This window comes from Haliotis rufescens, unplaced genomic scaffold, assembly GCF_023055435.1.
Source record: "Haliotis rufescens isolate VD_foot unplaced genomic scaffold, xgHalRufe1.0.p SCAF_2, whole genome shotgun sequence".
Lineage (NCBI taxonomy): Eukaryota > Metazoa > Mollusca > Gastropoda > Lepetellida > Haliotidae > Haliotis > Haliotis rufescens.
This window is the reverse complement of record NW_025963890.1, coordinates 65,338,484-65,365,342: the sequence shown is the minus strand read 5'-3', so window position 1 is coordinate 65,365,342 and position 26,859 is coordinate 65,338,484. Positions and strand designations below refer to the sequence as shown.

At 39.2% G+C, this 26,859-nt stretch overlaps 1 protein-coding gene across 31 annotated transcripts in view; it reads right to left on the bottom strand.

The window, feature by feature from the left end:
* The window catches only part of LOC124134516 (multiple epidermal growth factor-like domains protein 6), a 38,999-nt gene extending 17,580 nt beyond the window's left edge, over positions 1-21,419 (bottom strand). For 2 of the 31 annotated variants that reach the window (XM_048400348.1, XM_048400349.1), the window contains exons 1-27: positions 21,264-21,419; positions 13,557-13,736; positions 12,972-13,166; positions 12,048-12,110; positions 11,056-11,202; positions 10,084-10,215; positions 9,692-9,820; positions 9,423-9,551; positions 9,154-9,282; positions 8,886-9,014; positions 8,617-8,745; positions 8,348-8,476; positions 8,079-8,207; positions 7,726-7,854; positions 7,246-7,374; positions 6,977-7,105; positions 6,708-6,836; positions 6,439-6,567; positions 6,170-6,298; positions 5,817-5,945; positions 5,337-5,465; positions 5,068-5,196; positions 4,630-4,758; positions 4,295-4,426; positions 3,979-4,113; positions 3,721-3,852; positions 1,447-1,575 (exon numbers count right to left, since the gene is read on the bottom strand). In XM_048400348.1, coding sequence (XP_048256305.1) covers positions 1,447-1,575; positions 3,721-3,852; positions 3,979-4,113; positions 4,295-4,426; positions 4,630-4,758; positions 5,068-5,196; positions 5,337-5,465; positions 5,817-5,945; positions 6,170-6,298; positions 6,439-6,567; positions 6,708-6,836; positions 6,977-7,105; positions 7,246-7,374; positions 7,726-7,854; positions 8,079-8,207; positions 8,348-8,476; positions 8,617-8,745; positions 8,886-9,014; positions 9,154-9,282; positions 9,423-9,551; positions 9,692-9,820; positions 10,084-10,215; positions 11,056-11,202; positions 12,048-12,110; positions 12,972-13,166; positions 13,557-13,736; positions 21,264-21,330 — 3,505 coding nt within the window. In that variant the 5' untranslated portion in view covers positions 21,331-21,419. The remainder of the gene's footprint in view (positions 1-1,446; positions 1,576-3,720; positions 3,853-3,978; positions 4,114-4,294; positions 4,427-4,629; positions 4,759-5,067; positions 5,197-5,336; positions 5,466-5,816; positions 5,946-6,169; positions 6,299-6,438; positions 6,568-6,707; positions 6,837-6,976; positions 7,106-7,245; positions 7,375-7,725; positions 7,855-8,078; positions 8,208-8,347; positions 8,477-8,616; positions 8,746-8,885; positions 9,015-9,153; positions 9,283-9,422; positions 9,552-9,691; positions 9,821-10,083; positions 10,216-11,055; positions 11,203-12,047; positions 12,111-12,971; positions 13,167-13,556; positions 13,737-21,263) is intronic. The other 29 variants (XM_048400353.1, XM_048400351.1, XM_048400350.1 and 26 more) reach the window with 29 other exon arrangements.
* Positions 21,420-26,859: the final 5,440 nt, after the last annotated feature.

Below are 26,859 nucleotides of genomic sequence, written 5' to 3'. Positions count from 1 at the left end.
TGCGGACACTGTGCGTCGACGGTTGACGAGCAGACACTTCCACTGTCACAGGCCACACCGAGGACACATTCTGACACCACGTCATCGCCGGGACCGTCTTCAGTGGGCAACACAGCACCAGCATTGGCGCCACCAGCAGTGGAGAAGAGTCCCTTTCTCCGACGAAAGCCGTTACCGTATCTCAACAGCAGATGGCAGAGAGAGAGAGTGTGTGTGTCTGGCGACGCCGTGGGGAACGTTATTCGGATGCTTGTGTTGTTGAGAGAGACTCGTAGGGTGGTCCGAGCATCATGGTGTGGGGTGGAATTGGTCGGCCCTGTGGTCTTCCAGGACATCGGTCCCTGGAGCGGCAATGGTGTCACAGCAGCTCGGTACATTGATCTATTCTTGAGACCACACGCCATACCTCATTTGGCACGTCGCCGCAAACACGAGTTTCAGCATGATACCGCCCGTGCCCACACTGCGAGAGCAGCAAGAAATTTCCTCCAGCAGAATGGCATCAGAACCATGCAGTGGCCTGCCCTCAGTCCCGATTTAAATCACATTGAGCACCGGTGGGATGAGATTCAAAGACGGTTGAATGACGTCTGACCAAGGCCGACAACTTCAGCTGAACTGCGTCGGGCGTTCCTCAGAGTGTGGGCTCAAGTGCCTATGGCCTTCATCAACCGCCTCATCCCTTCCATGTATCGACGTTGCACGGCAGTCATCAATGCACATGGCGGACACACGAGATACTGACTTGCGATGCCATTTTCTCAGAGACTTGTGTTGTGTTTCACTTTAAGAACATTTGACTCTTTAATTTCAACCTTGATCATCAGTTGTGCCAAGTTTCATCTTTTTAATATGTCTCAAAGTAAGTTTACAGTTTTTGGAAGATTAAGGTTTCTAATATATATATCCATGGTGACGTTTCTTTTGCGGTTCAGTGTACGTTGTTGTTGCTATTTTAAAATACATCAACGTTGTGACATTGTCTTAAGCAATTTATTGAAAGTTAACATATCGTCATGTTGAATTACTGGTATATACATTTAAAACATACCACATGCACATTAAACAGACTTGTTCATATATGTGTCGAGAATGTAGTATTATGGATAGTAATGAAGGGGTCGGTGGGGTGGCCTAGTGGTTAAAGCGTTAGCTTGTCACGCTAGAGGCCCGGGTTCGATTCCCAACATGGCTACACTGTGTGAAGTCCATTTCTAGTCTCAATCCGTGATGTTACTGGAATCTTGCTAAAAGGGCGTAAAACCATACTCGCTTGCTCGTTCGAATGTAAAATGTATGATAAATATCAGGTGAACTAACCCTACGTATACACAAAACCATTTAAAGAGATTCGCATATATTGCAGGTCGTTAGTAACTGTCTAGTTTTCCTCCCTCCTGTATATTTGATATTGTACTCATCACGGGCAGTGATGGAATCACTCACTGTCTTGACACTGCGGACCAGTCCAGTCCACTCTGCACTTGCACCGCCCACTGACACCGTGACACGGGAACCGACAACCAAGACTGCACTGCAGGGTGCAGTTCTCCCCGTACGTACCACTTTCACATTCTGTTGCAATGAGATAATCACATTATTCTATCTTAAACTCCTTGCCAAAAGAAAGCATACAGCCATGTTTGATGGTGGCTAAAATGAAACAAACAAGAAATTATTATCGGATGGTGAGGTAGTTTGATACGGGTATCATAATTGTGATCATCTTCCCGAGGCAAGCGTGTCCACTAGTCTTTATCAACGTCTAGTTTTAACAAGACTTTGATAAAAAGGCTTGCGGGCGCCCTGGCCCCTGGACGATGAGTTGTCAGTTTCCAGTGTTTCTGTGACTTAACCGTTTTCGGCCTAGTGACGTTTTGATAACGTTTGTATCTTTTGGTCAAATCCAATAATCAAGTGTATGCTTTCTTTCGCCCGGCAGTATATCATTATTGCATTTTTGTTATTTATATATGAAAATTTGTTTACAGTGAATGTAGAAGCATGTTCTTTCATTTGCAGTATGCTTATCCCAAGTGCGGAGGAGCCTAAGACGTGCAACGGAGACTGTTATCAAATACATCTCTGATCTGTGAAATCATGCATTATGTCAACTAGTATGCATAGTACTTTCTGTGATGAAGATTTGTTGATTGAAAGTTTTTATCAGAAAAAGCATTCATTAAAAAAGCATTGGTAATATTGAGAGTTTGCGTATTTTCTAGATGAAGTGGACCCTTGAAGATCCGGGGTAGAATAGGTCTTCAGCAACCCGCGCTTGCTGTAAAAAAGCGACTATGCTTGTCGTAAGAGGCGAACAATGGGATCGGGTGGTCAGGCTTGCTGACTTGGTTGATGCATGTCATTGATCCCAATAACGTGGATCGATGCCCATGATGTTAATCACTGGATTGTCTGGTCCAGACTCGATTATTTACAGACCGCTGTCATATAGCTGGAATATTGCTGAGTACGGTGTAAAACGACAAACAAACGATAACAAAAACACAAAAACATGCATAATACTTCTCCAAATGTCAATTAATGCAGATTATGAATAACCAAGAAGTGCGGCGTTAAACAACTAACAAATAGATGGAGTGATGGTATAATTGATGAATGAATTTAAAAATAAAATACACCGAGTGAGAAGTCGAGGGACTGAAACAGATTTCCGTTTTATGAGGTATTGTTTTCATATTTAAAGTTAAAAGTAATTCCAATCGACAATAGGGGGCACGGGTGGACCAGTCGTCTAAGGCGCCGCGCTCCGTTGTGCAGAGTTGCGTCCCTTGGGCACGCCAAAAACCTTTGATTGTAGGTTCGAATCCCTGTTTGTCCCGTTTATGTTTCCGGGTTTGCCAGCACCATACCCGTGCTCGTGGGTTTCACCGAAGTGGTAAACGTCTAAGACCTGCACCACTTCGGTCTTTCCTCCAACATTAGGATGACACGCCGCGATATACTGTTTAAGGCGGCGTTAAACCCAACTCACCCACTCACTCCAATCGACAATAAATCTCCTTGGGTTTCAGAGAGGTTTCAATATGAGTTAGTGAGTGAGTTTGGTTTTTTGACACTCTTAGCAATATTCTCGCAATATCACGAGGGGGACACATGAAATGGGCTTAACACATTGTACCCATGTGGAGAATCGAACCCGGGCCTTCAGAGTGACGAATGTCAAAACCGTGTACCACTTTTGAGAAATCGATAAGCACGGGAATGGTGCTGACAAACCAAGGTTTTAAATAAAATCGCAGTAAAGTGGGTCGTCAGCCACAACCAAGGGACACAACTCTTCACAAGGAACAGAGAACCAATAATCTCAAAACAGAAAAGATGATCTTAATCCTCAAGCAAAACAATAAAATTTGAGTCATATATCTCGTTTCGAGGCTATACCGATTTCAGAACATTTCGGATCATAAATTGTACCATAAAAATTTCCATGAAAATAAATCAGCGCATTATACGTATATCCTGTACGTATCTAGTGGTCAATATAAGGGAGGCAACTTTTGGTACAGATTTTCACACAATGTTATAATTGTTTCCGTAATTAATTGAAGGAATCAATAACATGTAACATCAACGTTGCATACATTGGCATCCTGCCATAAGTGTACATTTGAGGAAGTATAACCGATTGATACCGGTTAAGAAAAAAAGAGTATAATGAATATGGTTAACAAAGCATCAAATACATGTAACGGTCACCTCTGTCGCATTTGGGTCCTTCCCATCCCGCTGTGCAATTGCATTCTCCATCAGTTGGTGTACAGGATGAGTTGAAACATCCCAGGCTGCATCTAGATCGGCAGTTGGAACCAAACTGTCCCTGGTCGCATTCTTAAAACATAATACAAAACACATCGAGAAGATTTTCCCTTTGCCATGTTTCAATGTCAGAGACATTCTACTGAATATAGACTCTATTGTTAGCTAATCTCAGAGGAAGTAGAAACGAAAACTTACCTTTCTCACACTTCCCGCCTCTCCATCCAGCTGAACAGCTTGACAAGCACCGACCATCAGTGCTGGAACAGTTCTTCTCAAGACAATGTGGGCACATCCTGTTACAGCTGTCTCCATAGAATCCCAGAGGGCACTCTGAAATACAACTTTCATTAACAAACAAGACAATGATTCGATTTAATTAATTGAATCAATTTATTGCAACAAAGTTCATGTTTCAAAAATACGATACCATCACGTAGACAGCGTATTAAATATATTGGTTACCATCATTAAATATTTTTATGACCAAACTGTTTCTGTCATGCCCTTCTACCTGTTGTGCATTTATTTCCTTTCCAACCCGGCCGACACGAACATGTCCCGTCTTCTTTGTCACACTCTCCGTTGACACATCCGTCTGAACAAGTTTCGTTGCAGTTTGACCCATAATGTATCTGAAGACACGCTGAAAAATGCATTTAAAAATGTGTTCATCATTGTGAATTACCAATTGGTTGGAACTACAAAAATAGTTTCATGAAATCGCTACTTCAGAATGTAGGTACTACTTTCAATAGCTTTTGCGACAGAAGTTTATTTTGAATTCGTTGATAAGTAAATATGATAGTCAATACATGTTACTAATATACTGTGTTTCATATCACTTACGCCAGACGCATTTGTTCCCTCTGTATCCCGGTTTGCAGCTGCACTTTCCGTTCTCCTTGTTACACTGTGTAGAACATCCGTCACTGCAGTTTGTATTACAGTAGTTACCATAGGTTCCGCCTTTACACTCTGACAAGACAAATGTTTAACAATGTAGAACATCCATCACTGCAGTTTGTATTACAGTAGTTACCATAGGTTCCGCCTTTACACTCTGACAAGACAAATGTTTAACAATGTAGAACATCCGTCACTGCAGTTTGTATTACAGTAGTTACCATAGGTTCCGTTTTTACACTCTGACAAAACAATGTTTAATAGGGTCATGTCAATAGTAAGCGATGTAAACACACCAGTCACATCACACCAGCTATTCTACTTGTATCGTGTTGAACACATCAGTATAATCTGATGAAACAAAACATGTATAGAACTTACTTTCTACACAGGTAGGTCCAGTGTAGCCGGGTTTGCAGATACACGACCCGTTGGCCGAGTTACAGGGGGCAGAACAGCCTTCGCTGCAGCTTGCATTACAGTAGTGACCATAGGTTCTGTCTTCACACTCTGTCAAGACAAATGTTTAATTGGGTCAGGTCAGAAGGAAGTCACGCATACACACTAATTACATCACACGAACTATTCTACTTGTATCTTACTGAAAACATCAGTAGTGTCTTATGACACAATACATGTATAGAACTTACTTTCTACACAGGTAGGTCCTCTGTAGCCGGGTTTGCAGATACACGACCCGTTGGCCGAGTTACAGGGGGCAGAACAGCCTTCGCTGCAGCTTTCATTACAGTAGTGGCCATAGGTTCTGTCTTTACACTCTGACAAAACAATGTCTAACAATGTAGAAAATCCTTCACTGCACTGTTCTTTACGGTAATTTCCACACCGCCCAACTTGACACACTGTGATTTGGGGACATTCGTGTAACATTCATTGTCGCTGAACAATACAACATGGAAGTGTTTTCAGGCAAAGCATCAACCGAAATACATGCCATGTCTTAAGCCACAGAATAATAGAGCAATTCATTCTACTATTGACTTATTTGCATATAAAACTGTAATTGACTGTTGAACCATACCTTACAAGCATGCACACTTACTATTAGCGTGAAACTTGAGGGTTACAGACACTAACATTACTAAAACAATACATTTCATGTCACTCACGCCGGACACATTTGTTCCCTCTGTATCCCGGTTTGCAGCTGCACTTTCCGTTCTCCTTGTTACACTGTGTAGAACATCCCTCACTGCAGTTTGCATTGCAGTAGTGACCATAGGTTCCGTCTTTACAATCTGACAAGACAAATGTTTAACAATGTAGAACATCCATCACTGCAGTTTGTATTACAGTAGTTACCATAGGTTCCGCCTTTACACTCTGACAAAACAATGTTTAATAGAGTTATGTCAATAGTAAGCGATGTAAACACACCCGTCACATCACACCAGCTATTCTTCTTGTATCTTACTGAAAACACCAGTAATATCTTATGAAACAATACATGTATAGAACTTACTTTCAAGACAGGTAGATCCAGTGAAGCCGGGTTTGCAGGTACACGACCCGTTGGCCGAGTTACAGGTGGCAGAACAGCCTTCGCTGCAGCTTGCATTACAGTAGTGACCATAGGTTCTGTCTTCACACTCTGTCAAGACAAATGTTTAATTGGGTCAGGTCAGAAGGAAGTCACGCAATCACACTAATTACATCACACGAACTGTTCTACTTGTATCTTACTGAAAACACCAGTAATGTCTTATGAAACAATACATGTATAGAACTTACTTTCAAGACAGGTAGATCCAGTAAAGCCGGATTTGCAGGTACACGACCCGTTGGCCGAGTTACAGGGGGCAGAACAGCCTTCGCTGCAGCTTTCATTACAGTAGTGACCATAGGTTCTGTCTTCACACTCTGACAAAAAAATGTTTCCTCATGGTCATGTCAATAATAAGTGATGTATACACACCCGTCACATAACACCAGCTATTCTATTTGTATAGTAATGAACACGTCAGTATAATCTGATGACACAAAAGTTGTACAGAACTTACTTTCTACACAGGTAGATCCAGTGTAGCCGGGTTTGCAGGTACACGACCCGTTGGCCGAGTTACAGGGGGCAGTACACCCTTCGCTGCAGCTTTCATGACAGTAGTGACCATAGGTTCCGTTTTTACACTCTGTCAAGACAAATGTTTAATAGAGTTATGTCAATAGTAAGCGATGTAAACACACCAGTCACATCACACCAGCTATTCTACTTGTATCGTGTTGAACACATCAGTATAATCTGATGAAACAAAACATGTATAGAACTTACTTTCTACACAGGTAGGTCCAGTGTAGCCGGGTTTGCAGATACACGATCCGTTGGCCGAGTTACAGGGGGCAGAACAGCCTTCGCTGCAGCTTTCATTACAGTAGTGACCATAGGTTCTGTCTTCACACTCTGTCAAGACAAATGTTTAATTGGGTCAGGTCAGAAGGAAGTCAGGCATACACACTAATTACATCACACGAACTATTCTACTTGTATCTTACTGAAAACATCAGTAGTGTCTTATGACACAATACATGTATAGAACTTACTTTCTACACAGGTAGGTCCTCTGTAGCCGGGTTTGCAGATACACGACCCGTTGGCCGAGTTACAGGAGGCAGAACAGCCTTCGCTGCAGCTTTCATTACAGTAGTGGCCATAGGTTCTGTCTTTACACTCTGACAAAACAATGTCTAACAATGTAGAAAATCCTTCACTGCACTGTTCTTTACGGTAATTTCCACACCGCCCAACTTGACACACTGTGATTTGGGGACATTCGTGTAACATTCATTGTCGCTGAACAATACAACATGGAAGTGTTTTCAGGCAAAGCATCAACCGAAATACATGCCATGTCTTAAGCCACAGAATAATAGAGCAATTCATTCTACTATTGACTTATTTGCATATAAAACTGTAATTGACTGTTGAACCATACCTTACAAGCATGCACACTTACTATTAGCGTGAAACTTGAGGGTTACAGACACTAACATTACTAAAACAATACATTTCATGTCACTCACGCCGGACACATTTGTTCCCTCTGTATCCCGGTTTGCAGCTGCACTTTCCGTTCTCCTTGTTACACTGTGTAGAACATCCCTCACTGCAGTTTGCATTGCAGTAGTGACCATAGGTTCCGTCTTTACACTCTGACAAGACAAATGTTTAACAATGTAGAACATCCATCACTGCAGTTTGTATTACAGTAGTTACCATAGGTTCCGCCTTTACACTCTGACAAAACAATGTTTAATAGAGTTATGTCAATAGTAAGCGATGTAAACACACCCGTCACATCACACCAGCTATTCTACTTGTATCTTACTGAAAACACCAGTAATATCTTATGAAACAATACATGTATAGAACTTACTTTCAAGACAGGTAGATCCAGTGAAGCCGGGTTTGCAGGTACACGACCCGTTGGCCGAGTTACAGGTGGCAGAACAGCCTTCGCTGCAGCTTTCATTACAGTAGTGACCATAGGTTCTGTCTTCACACTCTGTCAAGACAAATGTTTAATTGGGTCAGGTCAGAAGGAAGTCACGCAATCACACTAATTACATCACACGAACTGTTCTACTTGTATCTTACTGAAAACACCAGTAATGTCTTATGAAACAATACATGTATAGAACTTACTTTCAAGACAGGTAGATCCAGTAAAGCCGGATTTGCAGGTACACGACCCGTTGGCCGAGTTACAGGGGGCAGAACAGCCTTCGCTGCAGCTTTCATTACAGTAGTGACCATAGGTTCTGTCTTCACACTCTGACAAAAAAATGTTTCCTCATGGTCATGTCAATAATAAGTGATGTATACACACCCGTCACATAACACCAGCTATTCTATTTGTATAGTAATGAACACGTCAGTATAATCTGATGACACAAAAGTTGTACAGAACTTACTTTCTACACAGGTAGATCCAGTGTAGCCGGGTTTGCAGGTACACGACCCGTTGGCCGAGTTACAGGGGGCAGTACACCCTTCGCTGCAGCTTTCATGACAGTAGTGACCATAGGTTCCGTTTTTACACTCTGTCAAGACAAATGTTTAATAGAGTTATGTCAATAGTAAGCGATGTAAACACACCAGTCACATCACACCAGCTATTCTACTTGTATCGTGTTGAACACATCAGTATAATCTGATGAAACAAAACATGTATAGAACTTACTTTCTACACAGGTAGGTCCAGTGTAGCCGGGTTTGCAGATACACGACCCGTTGGCCGAGTTACAGGGGGCAGAACAGCCTTCGCTGCAGCTTGCATTACAGTAGTGACCATAGGTTCTGTCTTTACACTCTGTCAAGACAAAGTTTAATAGAGTTATGTCAATAGTAAGCGATGTAAACACACCAGTCACATCACACCAGCTATTCTACTTGTATCGTGTTGAACACATCAGTATAATCTGATGAAACAAAACATGTATAGAACTTACTTTCTACACAGGTAGGTCCAGTGTAGCCGGGTTTGCAGATACACGACCCGTTGGCCGAGTTACAGGGGGCAGAACAGCCTTCGCTGCAGCTTTCATTACAGTAGTGACCATAGGTTCTGTCTTCACACTCTGTCAAGACAAATGTTTAATTGGGTCAGGTCAGAAGGAAGTCACGCAATCACACTAATTACATCACACGAACTGTTCTACTTGTATCTTACTGAAAACACCAGTAGTGCCTTATGAAACAATACATGTATAGAACTTACTTTCAAGACAGGTAGATCCAGTGAAGCCGGATTTGCAGGTACACGACCCGTTGGCCGAGTTACAGGGGGCAGAACAGCCTTCGCTGCAGCTTTCATTACAGTAGTGACCATAGGTTCTGTCTTCACACTCTGACAAAAAAATGTTTCCTCATGGTCATGTCAATAATAAGTGATGTATACACACCCGTCACATAACACCAGCTATTATATTTGTATAGTAATGAACACGTCAGTATAATCTGATGACACAAAAGTTGTACAGAACTTACTTTCTACACAGGTAGATCCAGTGTAGCCGGGTTTGCAGGTACACGACCCGTTGGCCGAGTTACAGGGGGCAGAACAGCCTTCGCTGCAGCTTTCATTACAGTAGTGACCATAGGTTCCGTTTTTACACTCTGTCAAGACAAATGTGTGATAGGGTTATGTCAATAGTGCTTCCAATTTAGCCAGGTGGACAGGTACATGATCCGATGGACCTGTTACAAGTGTCAGAGCACCGTCACTGCAGAGTGACGCTCAGTAATACTCATAGGTTCCATATATATATATATGTGTGTGTGTGTGTGTGTGTGTGTGTGTGTGTGTGTGTGTGTGTGTGTGTGTGTGTGTGTGTGTGTGTGTGTGTGTGTGTGTGACGGTTGTTTTTGCATTAACGTACCATCGTGGCAGGTCGAGCCATTATACCCCGGCCTACACCTGCATATTCCGTCCGTCTTGTTGCAGTAGGGTCCGGTACACCCACGACTGCATCTACCCTTGCAGTAGTCACCGTAGGATGCGTCTGGACATTCTGTATGTTGGTTAAGCGGACATGAACGAAAAATTCATGTGATCTTGACACTAATCTGTACCTATTACCATCATATGTTTATAATGTTTATAACGAGTTGAATTTGTAGAAGCAACACTGATTCTTTTTAACGTACATCAATGAAGCGTCATCGTGTCTTTAATGTGACAAGCGCGAGTTCAGTTGGGAATAATATAATCATAACCGTGTCATACCCATATGAATTAATATGAAATATATAATCATATAAACTATACATAAAACGTATTATACTTCCAGAATATAACATGATCAAAAGGTATGCAGTCCTGCGGACTTAGGTATTTGACATTCAAAGGGGCAAGACGTCCATATGTGTACATGCCCCAAAGTGAATAGTTCGACCTGGAAATAAATTGTTCCTTTGGGACATAAACATATTTGTTTCACATATTTGCTGTTTTGGGGAGTGTTCGAGGGCTGGAAGTTTGATTTCTAACCGACGGTGTTACCCATCACTATTACATGTAGGTTGACTGATTACATGCTTATTTTATACACATCGGTCAAAGCGTTACCTCATGCTTTCAACAATCATTGTTATTTTTCGAAAGTAGATTTGGCTGTATCCATGGAATACATACATGCCGGATTGATTGAATCGTACTTCGTAATGGTTTGTTACTTATGGTTATGTGAAGTTTTAACACCCATTCGTATGACATGTAAGTCCATTCTACAATGGAACAGGAACAGGTTCCGACTCTGACGTCACAGGTAATTTTCATTCAGATAATAACTATTTAGGTATGACATGATGTATGTTTACGTACATATGTACTGCCAAACAATAATACACACCAGTGTCACATCTTGATCCATTCCATCCGGGCAAGCAGGAGCAAGTTCCTTCTCTGATGTCACAGGTGCTGTTGACACATCCATCTCCGCACGTGTCAGTGCAGCTGGCGCCAAAGGTACCGGGGTTACATGCTGATGGAGTTGTAGCTGTTGTAGGTGTAAGATCGGACAATGGACATAACGGGTGAAAAATGGTTGACAGGTCCAGGTTGTTTTACAATAACGGGACATGTGATTTCAAAACGCGCTGCAGTAATAATCAGTCTCCAAAAATTGCCGAAACAGATTGCATTTGGTGTAATTATTGTTTGTTTGTTTGTTTGTTTGTTTGTTGTTTAACGCCACTCAGCAATATTCCAGCTATATGACGGCGGTCTGTAAATAATCGAGTCTGGACCTGACAATCCAGTGATTGACATCATGAGCATCGATCTCCGCAGTTTGGATACGATGACATGCATCAAACAAGTCATCGAGGCTGACCACCCGATCCTGTTAGTCGCCTCTAACGACAAGCAAAGTCGCATTTTACGGCAAGCATGGGTTGCTGAAGACCTATTCTAACCGGGCCTTTACGGGTGGCACTGGGTGTTAAAGACCAACTAGTGATGCGCATTATATGAATGGATCACTGAAAACAAGTGATGACACTCGGTACCGAGTTCGCCACTCATATTTTGTTATTTAAAATATAAGTAGATTAGAAAACTCCACGTAAGGGTCATATGGGATGGCACCACACAACATGTTGACCATATAATTTCTGGAATAACTTAAATAGGCCTTTTATGATGCAACCTTGATTGAAAGGTTAAGCGATAGACGCAATAAGCTGGAGCGGATGGTATGTTACAGGATATGAAGGTGGAAATTCACGATCGGAAAATCGAATCCATCCGTTTTGAAACCAATATCTTGTATACGTTACCCCTGAGGTACATGAGGAATATCACTGATCTTTTTTATGATATGTTTTGTTAATCGGTGATTACCTGGCTTGTTGGTGATGTTTTCTTCTTTTTGATTCCACTCTGTGCATTCCAGACCTTTTGCAGCTGAAACAGCGTTATCATACTTCAATGATATTGTGATTTATACATGTACATCAATTTGTAATGGGTCTGACTTCTACTCAGAGATGATGATATACTTATGATATACCTATGAAATATTCCCATATACATTGTGTTGATGACTATCTTGAAGTTGCATGTCATAGGAAATAATAATTTCCAGTCCTGCGTTCTCTAGCCTTTGGTGAATGTAGAAACGTTGTACAAGAACCCCAGAAATACAGATAAAGGTTCAGTTAGAGAAACGTACAATTTTATAGTCTTTGAAAGATATTTAGAAGTGATGCACATAATTTTTTTTTTACATCCATAAAGTTGACATCCATAAATTCTCTTCCTTACAACTTTATAGATAACAACTTCTGGCGACGTTTCGATGTAGATTCTTACACCGTTTACTCCAACTTGATAACGATGTATGAATCTACATGGAAACGTCGCTATAAGCAAAAAAACAGAAGTTGTTATCCATAAAGTTGTACGTTTTTACTTTTTTTTTTGCCAACTTCTAGAATGCCAATCAAAAGTTAGATAAAGGTTCAGCTATCAATGTTCATAAAACACTCCTCTTAAAGCCGGAGGGGCGGTCGGGTAGCCTAGTGGTTAAAGCGTTCGCTCATCACGCCGAAGACCCGGGTTCGATTCCCGACATGGGTACAATGAGTGAAGCCCATTTCTGGTGTCCCCGGCCGTGATATCGCTGGAATATTGCTAAAAGCGGCGTAAAACATACTCACTCACTCACTCACTTAAAGCCGGAAAGTCCTTTTCGATTCATATGAGGCTGTATATAATGCCATGAGTGATGTAGTTTGGCTAAAATCGCCACCAACTCTGTCTTACCGTTACCCGACGTGTTATACAGCTGGACATCACACAGTCGGTTCACACCCAACAGTTGGAGGCTCGTCGATGTTAGCAGTGGACAAGTAAAGTTGACGGCAGTGAGAGTGACGTTAGTTTTTTTCTTCTTTATTTTGCTCGTTTCACAAGAACAGTTCTTGTGTAGGTTCGTCCCACCCACCGTCACAGTTATATCTGAAACAGGAACCACTTACAAATTTTCTTTCAAACGGTCAGATGTTTTAATGACAGCTAATTGATAAGAAACGTATTTTGGGTGAGTTTATGCACTGTAATATAAAAACGTATTTGTCGTAATGAGCAAGTTCAAGATTACATACAACATAGTATAATATGATAATATATAGGGCAAGCGTCACATATTAACTCCTTAGTATGTCGTTATAGGCATATCGGCTATCAAACATGACAAAGAAAATTCAAATTTACCCGTTTTGATGACACAAGATATGTTAATAAATAACAATAATCCCCATTATAAATTACAATTGGTAATTTAAAGTTATTTGTTTTGAGACTTTGTCCCAGGTATCTTAATGCAAGTCACTGCATACATCTACTTACCTCGTGGCTCGACAACAATCCTGATAACGTTAAATGAACGGTCCGCAAACGTAATATTCAAGTTGCCGTTGATCTTCACACAGGTTTTAGGCTTCTCATCAAATATTTTTTTAACATTCTTTTTTATAGGTTTGCCTGTTTCATCGAGCACTTTCGAGTTTTCGGCCAGGCTAAGGTTCGCTGTAATATAGAGAAATAGGGAAAAAATCTCACTGTAAACTTAATTCCTATGTCGAATTTTGAAATGAATGTTAATATAAAAGCGACAAAATCCTTTCCACATTCAACAGAAATCTGTTCAAAGCAGCGTCGATTGTACGATTCCACTGATGGCACCCGTCACAAACACTTGCAAGGACAAGTCAACTGTTCACCTGAAAGAGCACGGTAACATATGGTACAAGTCAAAATTGATAATTGCATCGGACATCATTTTGATCACTGATGTGTCAAATTTGGAAATGTCCCCCATATGTCTACCATAAAACGGTTTGAAACGCTTGTCATACAGTCTTGTGGCGGTTTCACTGATCTCTAATATGTTCTAGCTCAGGTGGGTAAATCAGTGGAAGGGAATTGGCTATTTGACCATAAGTGAACAGTTTATTATTATCTGATCAACGATACACATGAAGCTGAAGTTAAATTCATTTGTTTTGATCTAGCCAATCTAAAAATAATTTATGACTCGTATGCATGAAGAAAATGATCAGGTGGATGGGGAGCACAATTGGTGCCCATGGGAATGCTTACATCCTGCGTAAATGTCCTATCCCCAAAATTCGCATAGATGCATGGTAGCTCTGAGGAAGCCAAGCATTTCACAATATCAGTAAACTTTCAATACTGACACTGTCTTGAACCTTTGAAGACAGAGATGTGACTATCCAAGGTCACCACTATAAGAGTATAAAGTTTGAAAAATCATATGATTGGATACAAGTGAAATTGGTGCTTTTCTGAGATTGCAAAACAATTGGCACATTTCTCCCTCAGTTAACATACTGGCCCTTATACATACAAACTGTTCAGGGTGCACAATTCACCCGTCGGACTTAGGACTTTTCAAACACCCCTCCTCCCTCCCCCATCCCTCAACTATTAATTGGTGAAGTTTAAAAGCCCCAAGGCAAACCCTCAGGCCTTGGTGATGAACAGAATCTAATGATTTTATATTGCTTTTACAAACTCCACCATAAGCGATGAAGCTGTAATCATGTTTTGAACGGATCAGTGCTCTGTACAGTTGGAGGTTTTGTTCTGATCTCTTCCCCTCTTTGAATTGGAGACAGCTTTCCAGCCCTACTGCCTTGTGGGACACCATGATCCTGATTATATAATTAGACAGGGTAGAACCGACGCGGACTTCAAATCGGCCTGGCAATCCAAAATAATTTAAATCTTTTAAAATACCGTGTTTCTAGATCGAAACAGAGCGAAATACTATAGGTGGTGGATACCAGATTTAGATCCCTCACTTTTAATGTTCTGAATCATGGTCCATACCTTAGAGATAGGCGTATGTGAATGTATCTTGGAGACATAATTGTGCTTTTATTTTTTTTAAATGTACGTCGTGTTTTAGCGTTTACAATTTTTAATTTATCGAATTGTGGACCGTAGGATGGCAACGGAAAAATGCCCAGCCTTCTTCCGTGGTGCCTTCCAGTTTGTTTGCAAGAATATTTAAACTATGGTTCACGGATGTGTGGACTTGCAGAGGACTGTTTGAAATACATTCATCCGCTATTTTGTTCAGTTCATCAGATAAACATTTTATGGGGTCTGAAACATTAATAAAAAAAAATAAGGCTTAAGTTGGTTTGCACAAAGAGTTTCATACAAAGGCCAGTTAGCTTTATTTAAGTTCCATCGTGATGATGGAGTAACACCAGATGGGGTAACAGACTTTAACATGGTAGGGAAATGGTCACTTCCACAGAGGTCGTCGTGACCTAACCACTCAAATTCATTTAGAAAAGCTGAATTTGCAATTCATAAATCATTGTACGTATATGCATGAAGAACCTCCAGTGGCCTGGTAAGAAGTATAGCCTCTGAATGGTATTTTTCAAGGATGTGTGCTGAAGACTGAAATATTATTGTAATAATTAGATATCGTTATATTTATTCCGTAGTCCTCTGCAATTCCATTGAAGTATTTCACTTGAGCTGCTCATGGCGGCTCAACTGGGGATCTGGGACGGGAGGAACGTCCACTCCCATGGACTAGCTGTGTTAGAGTGACATCCATCTCCAGAGGCTTATATGGATTTATGAACCCCAACAGAGGTCGGAAAAGGCACTTCCGTGTGCTGGAGTGCCTTGGTCCTTCGAATTTTCTATTTTAGTTCAGTGGCTTCTTTGCACTTTAGTAGTTTAAAAAAGTATTCGAATTTGTACTTCACTAAAAAAGAGTTATCCCAAATATAACAATGTTACATTTGACCACTTTCTGAAAGCCGTTGTGTATTCATATATACACCAATATATTATGAAAGATATAAAAGTATTTCATAATTTATGTGTTAATAGGGAGACACTCCAGGTGCAGATGTGCATGTATATGGTAAATATTATGTTCAGATTTTGTTTTGTCTATAGTTAAAGTTTAGATTTTGTTTTGTGATTTGTCTGGATGATTACAAACTAGCAAAGTCATTTCGAGGCTTCTTTTGCTATTTGACGAAACGAACGTCTTCTGTTTATGCTTAGTCTAGTGTGCCAACCTTTTTACGCATGCAATTTGTTGAACGTGAGTTGTATGTCATACACTTGCCGGACATGCTGGACAAGTTGTATGTTTGCAGCCTATGGAAATTAGTATCAGAATCACGTGATAATTACACGTCGATTTGTAAGCAAAGATGGCGACACAGTCTCGCTTCGGTAATTATTAAATCATGTGTTTCTTTCATGTGTGTATAAGTTTGAATCTCCATTTTAATGTCATTGTGATTATCCTTCGTACATGCATATAAAGTAGCAGATAGCCAAAATGTGTTATATTTTATACCAAATGTGTTGGACCATTCAATTAGTAAGGTATCATCATTGTGACTTCTCATGCATTCAACCATAACCTATCTTGACAGATAAGCTACAGATAAGCTACGTATTTGCGTAAAATCCCCCCCCCCCCCAAAAAAAAAAAAAAATAAAAAAAAATAATAAATAAATATATATATATATATTAAATAAAATAAAATTAAAATAATTAAATAAATAAAATATATAATAAGAATAAATACAAATAAAAAAAAGAAAAGGAAAAAGATATGTTTAAAACACAATTTACCTGCGTACAGAAACGCATGCATTAAATGAAAAACTAAAATGTATAAAAACACCAAGCGTAAATACCAAATGCCCAATTAAGCTTTTTCAGCATAATAATATGCTAATATAATAATAATATTCGTTACCCAATTAAACATGTAATAACCCAGTTAAAAATAGAAACCTTTGAGTAAAAACTCATTTGCTCAAAAAGTTATCTGGAGCTCTGCTTGGTTAAACCGTATGACAAATGGCACGTATGACAAATGAAGATCCCACCGACACATGTCAACATCCAATAAATTAAAGGACCCTTGCAATATAGGTTCGTTGAGCAACGCTGTAGCAAATGATCATTATTGACATTGTCATCGGTTTACGTCTCTCCGTTACTCTGTTCACAGTGTGATATGAGCAGACTTTGTGACTGTAATGAGATTCTATGATTACATTTCCAAAACACGAAATACATCACGTACACAAATAATCTTTACAGCTTTGGATTCTGCAGGGAATATGTGTGTTATGTTATATGTTAAGTACATTAAACAACTTCTGAAAATTATATAAAACCTTAATATAGCCATTTTCGACATTCTTCTAATTCCCCGTTCTCAGCGTTATTATTTTCTACAAAAGGGATAGTTATAAAAATATTGCAGGTTTGCCATTTATCAGTCATTCTGATATGTCTCCAATAAACTCATTTTCGCTTCAGAAAAAAATCCATTTCATTGAATTTTTGTCATTTTGACAGTAAATATATTCATTGAAGAAATTTTGTCACATTTTTACTTTATATATAAATTACACATTTGTAAGGAATATTAAACGTTTGTTTTAAACTTGTTTATGATCGTTTGACTGATGGACATTGATACCACAAGAGTCACCAGATGCATCTTTAATCAAAAGATTTTCTCCTTTTTAAATAATCTGATCACTTATTTGACGAAATTCCTCCATTCACAAGATATTTTAAACTTACTGTATTTCTATATGTGTGAAAAAAATAGTAAAATACCAGTGCAAATCTACCAAAAATCTAAAACTCCTACAATAATTTCTTCTAAGAAGGGTGTTTTTGTTTGTAAAGTAAATGCATGACACTGGTGTGAAACGATAATGAACCACGGTCTAATGAAATGCATACAAGTCTCATTAAAAAAAAAAAATGTTCTTCGTTAAGAATGGTTTTATTTTATTAATAGTAAAAGGTGAATGACTATGTAACAAAAATCACCCCGTAAAATGATTTTCTGTAATTTCGAAAAAGCGTGACATTATGTTCTTTTAATCGTTTTTTCTGTACTATTAATGGAAATGAGGTTAAATATATCTATTAACTTGATTTGTTTACAGTAACAATTTCATCGTTTCTTATCATATGTGATAGATCCAAAATATATATGGTTTCAATGTCGATATTTATGTGGGATAAGTTTGACAGCATTTGAACAAAAAAGTACGATAACTTGAGTTGTGCCCCGTTTTCTTTCTCCGCATCGAATGTTTAACGCTATACAAACCATGCAATTCTAATTGATAGGTCTTTATGTACTTTTATACTTATTATATTATCTAAGGTCGTATTTGTCTCTCTCAAAGTTTACATAAAGCCGCCATATAAAACCTTTCGTCGTATTCTGTGTGCTTCCTTGGTAACAAACTGGACTTAGACTCAAATAATGTGTAGCATTCGTTTCCGGAGCATAACTCGGAAAACGTTTAATCTTTTATTATGAAACTTTGCATATGTATCAAAAACTTGCTGAGCTGGGGCCTTTTAATTTTAGGTATTTAACAAAAATATCTTTTATGCTTCTTTCTTTTTTACTCAGTGCATAGTGTCTGCAATGGGGGCAACTTTTCTCAGAAACCACTACAGTTACATGAATGAAAATATGCAGAGTTAAAGACCTTCCTCCATGCTTTTCAACATGAAGTTCATATTATTCACCAAATTTAAATGTGCCCCGTGGCGGGGTATAGTCATAACGTCGTTTTCGTGTTTATTTACAACAAACTATTTTACACCATGAGGTTATTCAATCAACATTCAATACTCTATATCTCTGTTAAATTGCAAAATCAGAAATTGGCCAAGTGCCGCGCGACATGCAATTACCACACAACCACTCGACAGCCAGTTTTCCAGGGGGCTTTGAAACATCGAAAATCATCAGTCGTTGGTGTATAGCAGAAATAGTAGTGATTCAACACTGTGTTCTCTAGTGTCTTCATTTTAGCTATTCATTGCTATTAGGACACAGCTGACTCCAATATAATGTAATTTCACCTCATATCAACTCCACTCCTTTACTTGACATGACTTGAAATGGGGTTTAAGTCGCGTTCAAGATTTGTGGACTAATAATGCAATGTGCATGCACGTGTAAGTGTATTTGTGGCTGCTGGTACTAGTCCGGACTTATACCGGTTTTTATTGTGTTAGCCCACTGAGATACCATGCCGCAGTACATGGATATCCTAACCAGATACATTATACCGACTCCGAGCCGAACAGTGAATGAGTGAGTGGGTTAAAATTAAAAAGACACGTCGGCGGTGTCTCCAACAGATACTGATAAATACCATTCACAAAGGCCAGTAAAACTTTAGCAGTAGACTAAAATTAACACTATTAAATAATAAAACATTCAAATCAACATATTCAACGTTAATCCTCTTTATATGATTAAAACACGGGCTATAGACCATCAGCAACCAAAGCTAGACCACCTTACTTGTGACTATAGGGACCGCGCAGTCCTTGTTGTATCTCCTTAAAACTGAGCACCAGGTAGGGTTACAACAAGTACAATCCGTTAACGTCTATTGGTATCCCTATCCGGGCAGACGCTCTATCCACTACACCACGAGGCGTCCTTATGAATCGCAAGATGGAAAGGGATGTACTTACACCGCACTATTCAGTCGGATATTACACTCAAGCATTCAACTGGGAGTTGAAGAGTTCAGATCCATAAAGTGTCCGTTTTCCAACAACTCGATGACATACGTCAACCCTTGAGTAGAATATACTTGAACTGAACTAGATGGGTGTAGCACAAACAAATATGACGCTTTGGAACAGCCATACTCCTTCTGAAGGTGATCGCCAAGAAGAGCTTTTCTTGGTAACGTGGACAGAATTTCAACCTTTTAAGATCTGGTTCTACTAAACGTGGAAACACACACTTGTAGTTTTGTTTGTCTTCCTAATACAGACGATGTCAATTCCTTTGCCCTTAAGAAATACATAAAAGGAAAATGGGGTCATTGGTATGGTTTTACAATCATTTGTGTCTCTTATGTGTAGTTTTTTTTAGGAATGGGCCTTTGCATGAAACTGATATTCGAGTGTGAATTCTCCTGAGGCTGTGACGTTTTATGGCCACTCATATTCGAATGAACGATTTGAATACCTCAGGGAGCGCTTACATTAAGCTAGGCATGGTAGTATTAGCTATACATTTTTCGCGAACACCTGATGTCATCACTGATTTGCAGTGTTCCATTCATAAATTTTTCCTCACTATTTTGCCTTTTGACGTCCCGTGAAATCTATTCAGGCAGATATTGAAGAGTAAGTTAAAAGTAACTAGAGACACATGTACACAATAAGCGAGGCAGCGAGTTTGGTTTAAACGGAACGCATTGTCCTTGAGTTCAGTAAAACACCATCGTGTCAGATTTGGAGTAGGAAAGGAGTAAAGCCCGAAATGATGCAGGTCTAAGACGTTTACCACTTTGGGAAACCCACTAGCACGGGTATGATAAACCTTGATAAATAATCAAGGCGAACTAGGATTCGAACACACGATTTCCGATACGTTTAAGGGACCCAACTATACACTGCAAATTGCGGCGCGTTAGACGACTGGGCCACCCGTGTCCATGGTAAACAATGAGATACATAATATACTTTGCACATATGACAGAAACACAAATGAAAGTTGTGATCACAATCACAGAGTAAAACAGATACATCCTACAACATGAAAGGTCCCGGATGTACACATGCACACACGCACACACACACACACACACACACACACACACACACACACACACACACACACACACACACACACACACACACACACACACACACACACACACACACACACACACACAAGAAGTAGGGAAACGGAGACAAACAGACACACACACGCGTACACGCTGAAACATTAGAGGGCTAATGCTCCACACATGCTCTTGAACATGTATTTCCAAAGACCAGATTTCGTATGTAGAGCTCTGTGTGAATTTGAGAAAAATGTCCGAGTAACAAGGGTATGAACTACCTTCTCGACTGATGTACCTCATTAGGCTTTTGGGGAAGAGTTAGTTTTGGAAGACTTGAATCAAACTAGCAGGGGCTACCAATTAGCCTGAGCCTAGTTCCCTTTAACTGGTACTCACATTCAACATCAGGTAATCCTATAATTGTAATCCAAGAAAGAATGACACAAATGACCCATACATCCATTGCCTGATGTCCTCACTCCATGTGACAGTGGTTGTTGGGATGCGCCCCTCTTAATAACTTGTACAGTAACGGATATAGAGCCTAGATGTAATATCTTCCTTGTTCTAAAATGAGACTTTTTTTCTTCGCATATGCCGAGGCTCCAAACACACTATCCCGTAACATGCCGCTTTTAATAACTAACTTCACTGTTGAGGAAAGCAAACTGCGTCACAGATACAATTTGCTTCTCCATGTCATTTCAACATATTGTCAAGGAGAGAGATTTTCACTGAAATATTGAGTTACCATTAAAGTGAAAACAGCAGATCTTCAACTGTACAGCGATTTTATATGTTTGCTAATTTTCGTTTGTTTTACATGTCGATGTTTATATATACATTAGTTGTGGTATATATATATATATATATACTGTTTTCAATTGTGTTGGTAGAGATGAGAAAAATGTTGCAATAATATACTATACATTATACCAAAGATAATACATACATTACGTGGATTTATAAAATAGAGCTGCTTGTACAATATTTGCCACATTCTTCTTCAACGTTACATTTTTTTCAAGCTGAAATTCGTTGTTGATATATCATCTCGTGTATGTTACCATGGATATGCGCCATTCAAAACCAATATATTTGACGTATTGTTTAATTTGTTTAGTTCGTGTATATATAGTCTGTCTTACAGACCCTGATACAAATATATATCAAATACAGCCCATGCAAGTCTATAATGTTTGGCAAGTCTAGATCACTGCAGTATCAGGAATGAAGAGAGTCACTGGGCTCCTTTTTATTATATTTTTATTAAGATAACTAAACAACTGTTTTTTTATGTACGATATGTTCATTTCAGAGACTAGATTTTAGTCTAGTGTATATAATGTAAAGCTCCTTTAACTGAGCAATATATTCCATAGTATAACGTCTTTATTGAATCACGAATAAACACTGATTTGTATTAATTTTGTTTTCTCTTGTTCTCTTTTAAATACTTTAGTGATATATCCCTTTAGAGGGATGCTCAAATACTCTAGTGAATACTATTTCTTCCGTGTGGGAATGTACGTTATACTTGGCTCGTCAGCCTTTAGCTTCATAATGTTTCACACAAGTGGTATGTTTGCATTTGTTGTGTGTACATGTATATGGAAGCGTGCGCGTAGGATGAAAAACACATGCGATTCATCAGTCTACAACAACTTAAATCGGTCAAAGTTTGTATTTTCTGTACAACATCATATTCTTGAACACCGCCTGTGCACATCCAAGCTGTTATGCACAATCGTTCTTGGTAGAAAGCCAATTCAATTTGTTTCGACTATTACTTTCTATTATTCTTTATTTATGAATTATTATTTAGGTCAACTTAATTGATCATGTCAGTTACTGATTTCACACTCCATGTTTAGGTGTAAACCAGCCAGTGCACTCTTGTGTATCATAAAATGTTTCGCCCACACGATCTAACATTATAACATTTCGGGGCCTTAACAATCAGCTAAATCACAACATATGATGCCTAAAATATTTTATTTCCGTTCTATTGCCTCTACTGTCTTAACAGAGATTTTATAGACTTTTAAATGTTATATCTAGGACAAATTTCCACAAACAGGACGATAATGCAGAATGTAACAGCCACAGATGTTCCAGGTTACTTACTGTAATCAGAAAAGAAGACTGTTAATAAAAAAGATATACGATATACATCAGTCTTACAATTATTTTTTGCCACAAGAAAAAGTTAGACACTGAGTATTGGACGGTAGCATTAGGAGGCTGAGGGGGAGCCGTTGTCGACGAAAGTATCAAGACGTTCATAACTAGGTTATTTGAACGGCACTTGCCTTGTAGAATGTTACTATACTTCGACGATTTCTGTGGCCAGTGACGGACATAATTCAGTATCCTTACTGAAGCGTCATATATCACCAAATATAAATATGATCACCTTATAGACGCCTTTGATATTTTAGGGCAACTTTAAACAATAGGTCAACCGAAACATGGTTTAGGCATTGTTAAACAAATTTCTAAGGAAAAATAACTGATGTAAAAAACAAACTGTTTATCAACCAGTAACTATTTTAAGTTGTCTGGGAAAATAGTTTACGTGCATACATTAACACAATTTCTCGATATATCATCCAGCTTATATCATCATTTCAAGCAGAATACACTCGCATGTAGTTAATTGAACCTGACTACACAAGAGATCCTGTATATAAATTGGATATATGTTTTTGGAAACTGTTGGCAGCCATTGACGATTTGCAATGTCTTAAACGGCATTGTTTTCACACTTGTTCAAACGTTTATGGAGGAAAGCAGTAAAGCAAAATGTATGTGCATGTTATGGCATTCTTAACACGCCACTTCAACGTCCACTGCAGCACCTTCTTCGCGAAGTTATTGTCCCTTTTTTGCAACAGATCCATCGATAGCAACGCTTGTGTTGGTGCCATACCTTACAGCCTTGGAATTTGAGAAACTGGAGACGAGTGTGGTTAAGCGATGAATCACGATTTCTTCTTCACCGGCGAGATAGAAGACAACGTGTTTATCGTCGTCGAAATGAGCGTTTTGCCCCAAATTGTGTACGTGAATTCGACAATTTCGGTGGTGGTAGTGTCATGGTTTGGGGAGCCATATCCTACACCACGAGATCTGACTTGGTTGTGGTTCAGGGAAATTTGACAGCAAATCGCTACATGAATCAAATTCTTCAACCTCACCTTCTTTCAATCATTGACCGCCAGAGGGAGCTGTTGACAATGAACAATTGTCAATGCCTTTCGACAACATGTGACTATGGAGCTCCAAAATTTCACATTTGTATCTATGATATTAAATTAAATATATCGAATTTATTAGGTCCAATAAATTTACTAAAAATCTACGTGTGCGTTTCTTTTTTTTTGGGAAGAGTGTAATTGTTTATATCTTTATATATGTTTATATCTTTTTATACTAATAGAAAACTTGAATTACACTGTTGACATTTTTGTTCAAAAATGTTAATAACGTCTAGAGGGTCGGGCTCTGGTATAAAATGCTAGAACATGGTATATGTTGAATGGTTTCTCAAAGTCGTGAAAAACATATACAGTATTATCAAATCAATGACAAGTCAGTGGGGTGTTCGCCAAGGAGACAACCTGTCACCTCTGCTTTTCTAAATATTTTTGATTGATTTGGAATCCCAACTGAAGGAATGCAGTGGTGTTGACATACAAAGTAGTGATAATTTTAATGTGATCCTGTGTGTCCAATTTCTGTTTCTCCTATGTTCAAGTGATATACATGTAGACCCAATATCATTTAAAAATTCAATAAATAAGTCGTATTGTGGCAAATGGAAACTTGACGTTAACAGTATCTAAAACTGAAATTGTTATATTTGGAAGAAGTGCAGTAAAGAAAACAAAATTGTTAGTTTCATCTGGTGATGTCAAAAAGCTGGAAATAGTTGCTGTAATAATTTCCTTGGAACAAAATTTCTTTAAAATAGAAAAACTAGTTTAAAAAAAGTTTAACTGAGATCGCATACAACGCAATGTTTAGCTTGCTTAAAAAAGCGAGAAATATTAACCTACCATTAGATTTTTTTTAAGGCATTTCTCGTTACAGTTACTCCCATTTTGTTGTAGGGATACGAAGTCATTGGCTACGAAACGCTAGATGTCATTGAAAGAATCCACTTGAAATTTCGAAAACATGCTCCTGGCCTTAGGTCATCAACGCCAAGCTGTTAAGTATATGGTGAAGTTGGAAGGGTCCCACTTATATACACATTTATAAAAGAAATATCAGCTTCTGGGCATAAACAAAATAATTCCTGTGTATCCCTTAAATTGTCACAAGTTGTATATGAAGTCCTGAAAGTCCATAGCCGTTAATTGTCGGTACAAACTCACAAAAGTGTCAGTTTCTTTGATTCCTTCTTAGTATATCAAGCAACAATCCCTTCCCAATCCATCCGTTATAAACTTATGTAACTTTGAGCCTAGTATAATAAACAGTTAACGACAATGTGTCATATCTAAAAACAATACACACGCGGTTTGTCCCTGCATCACAAAGTGCCTTCATCTTTACCAAAATAAAAGCGACAGAGTCCTATCCATAGTTATTTTTAATCAGAGTTGATCTTACGATTCCGACTCTATAATGAGCAGGTGTTTATGTATCACTATCAAATAGTATTGATACCAGGTGTATGCGAAAAGGTGCCCCACCAGAGGCACCTGTCACAAACACATTCATTTGTACCTAAAACGTTGTGAAATGTCCACTCCAAAGGCTGGAGCTGCTGGAATATTGCTCAACATAAGGGGAAAGTTGACTATTGCAAAGTTGATTTCATCAATGTCCTGTTCGGTGGTTGTGTATTGGTGTACCAGTAGTTATTGACGTACCCGTTTACACAAAAACATCAAATGCAATTTACTTCCAAGTTTCCCTACACATAAAACAATTTCAACATATTTTTATTTTTTACTTCAGAAAGTCCAAGTTGATAATGCACCGATCACCTTATAATCTGATCACCTCAAATGTTCAATCTATTCTTCGTGGTATTTACTGATAGGCACTGCTGATATATTAAAACACTAGCTTAGTCTGATTTACATGAAGTACAAAGCGAGTTTGTTTATGAAAAAGATAGCCCAAGTCTTAATGATATTTTCTCTTGCCACAGCATATTCATGCACAAAGGCCATGTCCAGCCTATATCGACATCGGTGGAATAAAATACCAGCATTGTTACAGACACGTGCACATGTTGTTTTGGGCGGTTCCTGGTCTAAGACCACTGACGGTCGATAATTCAAAGATACTGATATTTGCCACAACCGAAATGTTGGAGATGTTTAGTCGCAGTAATACTCTCTACACGGAACGAACATTGATTGTTCCAGTTCGTGGCCGCAGGTGTACACTGGCGCGATTAAGTTATCAAATATTTGCTGTTTCGGGTGTGTTGGGGCTTTAGGTTTTATCTCTTACAGCCATATTTCAAAGTTGATGTTTCTTCTGACAACCGATCAGGGGGCACGGGTGGCCCAGTCGTCTAAGGCGCCGCGATTCGCTGTGCAGAGTTGCGTCCCTTAGGCACGCCAGAAACCTATGATTGTGGGTTCGAATCCCGGTTCGCCACGATTATGTTTCTAGGTTTGTCAGCACCATACCCGTGCTCGTGGGTTTCACCGAAGTGGTAAACGTCTGAGACCTGCATCACTTCGGGCTTTCCTCCCACATTAAGCTGACGCGCCGCGATATAACTGGAATACTGTTAAAAGCGGCGTTAAACCCAACTCACTCACTCACTCACTCTGACAACCGATCATACCATTCATATTTCACGTTCCCCTACTTTTTGTGGAGAGTATATGAAACAGGCAACAGTGTTGTCATGCGCAGTAGCTAGGGTAGTGAACATATTATATACGTTGTTGCTTCGGGCAAAATGATATTATAGTTTCCGGTTTAACAATGGACCTGCTTTGACGCATTATACCTCAAG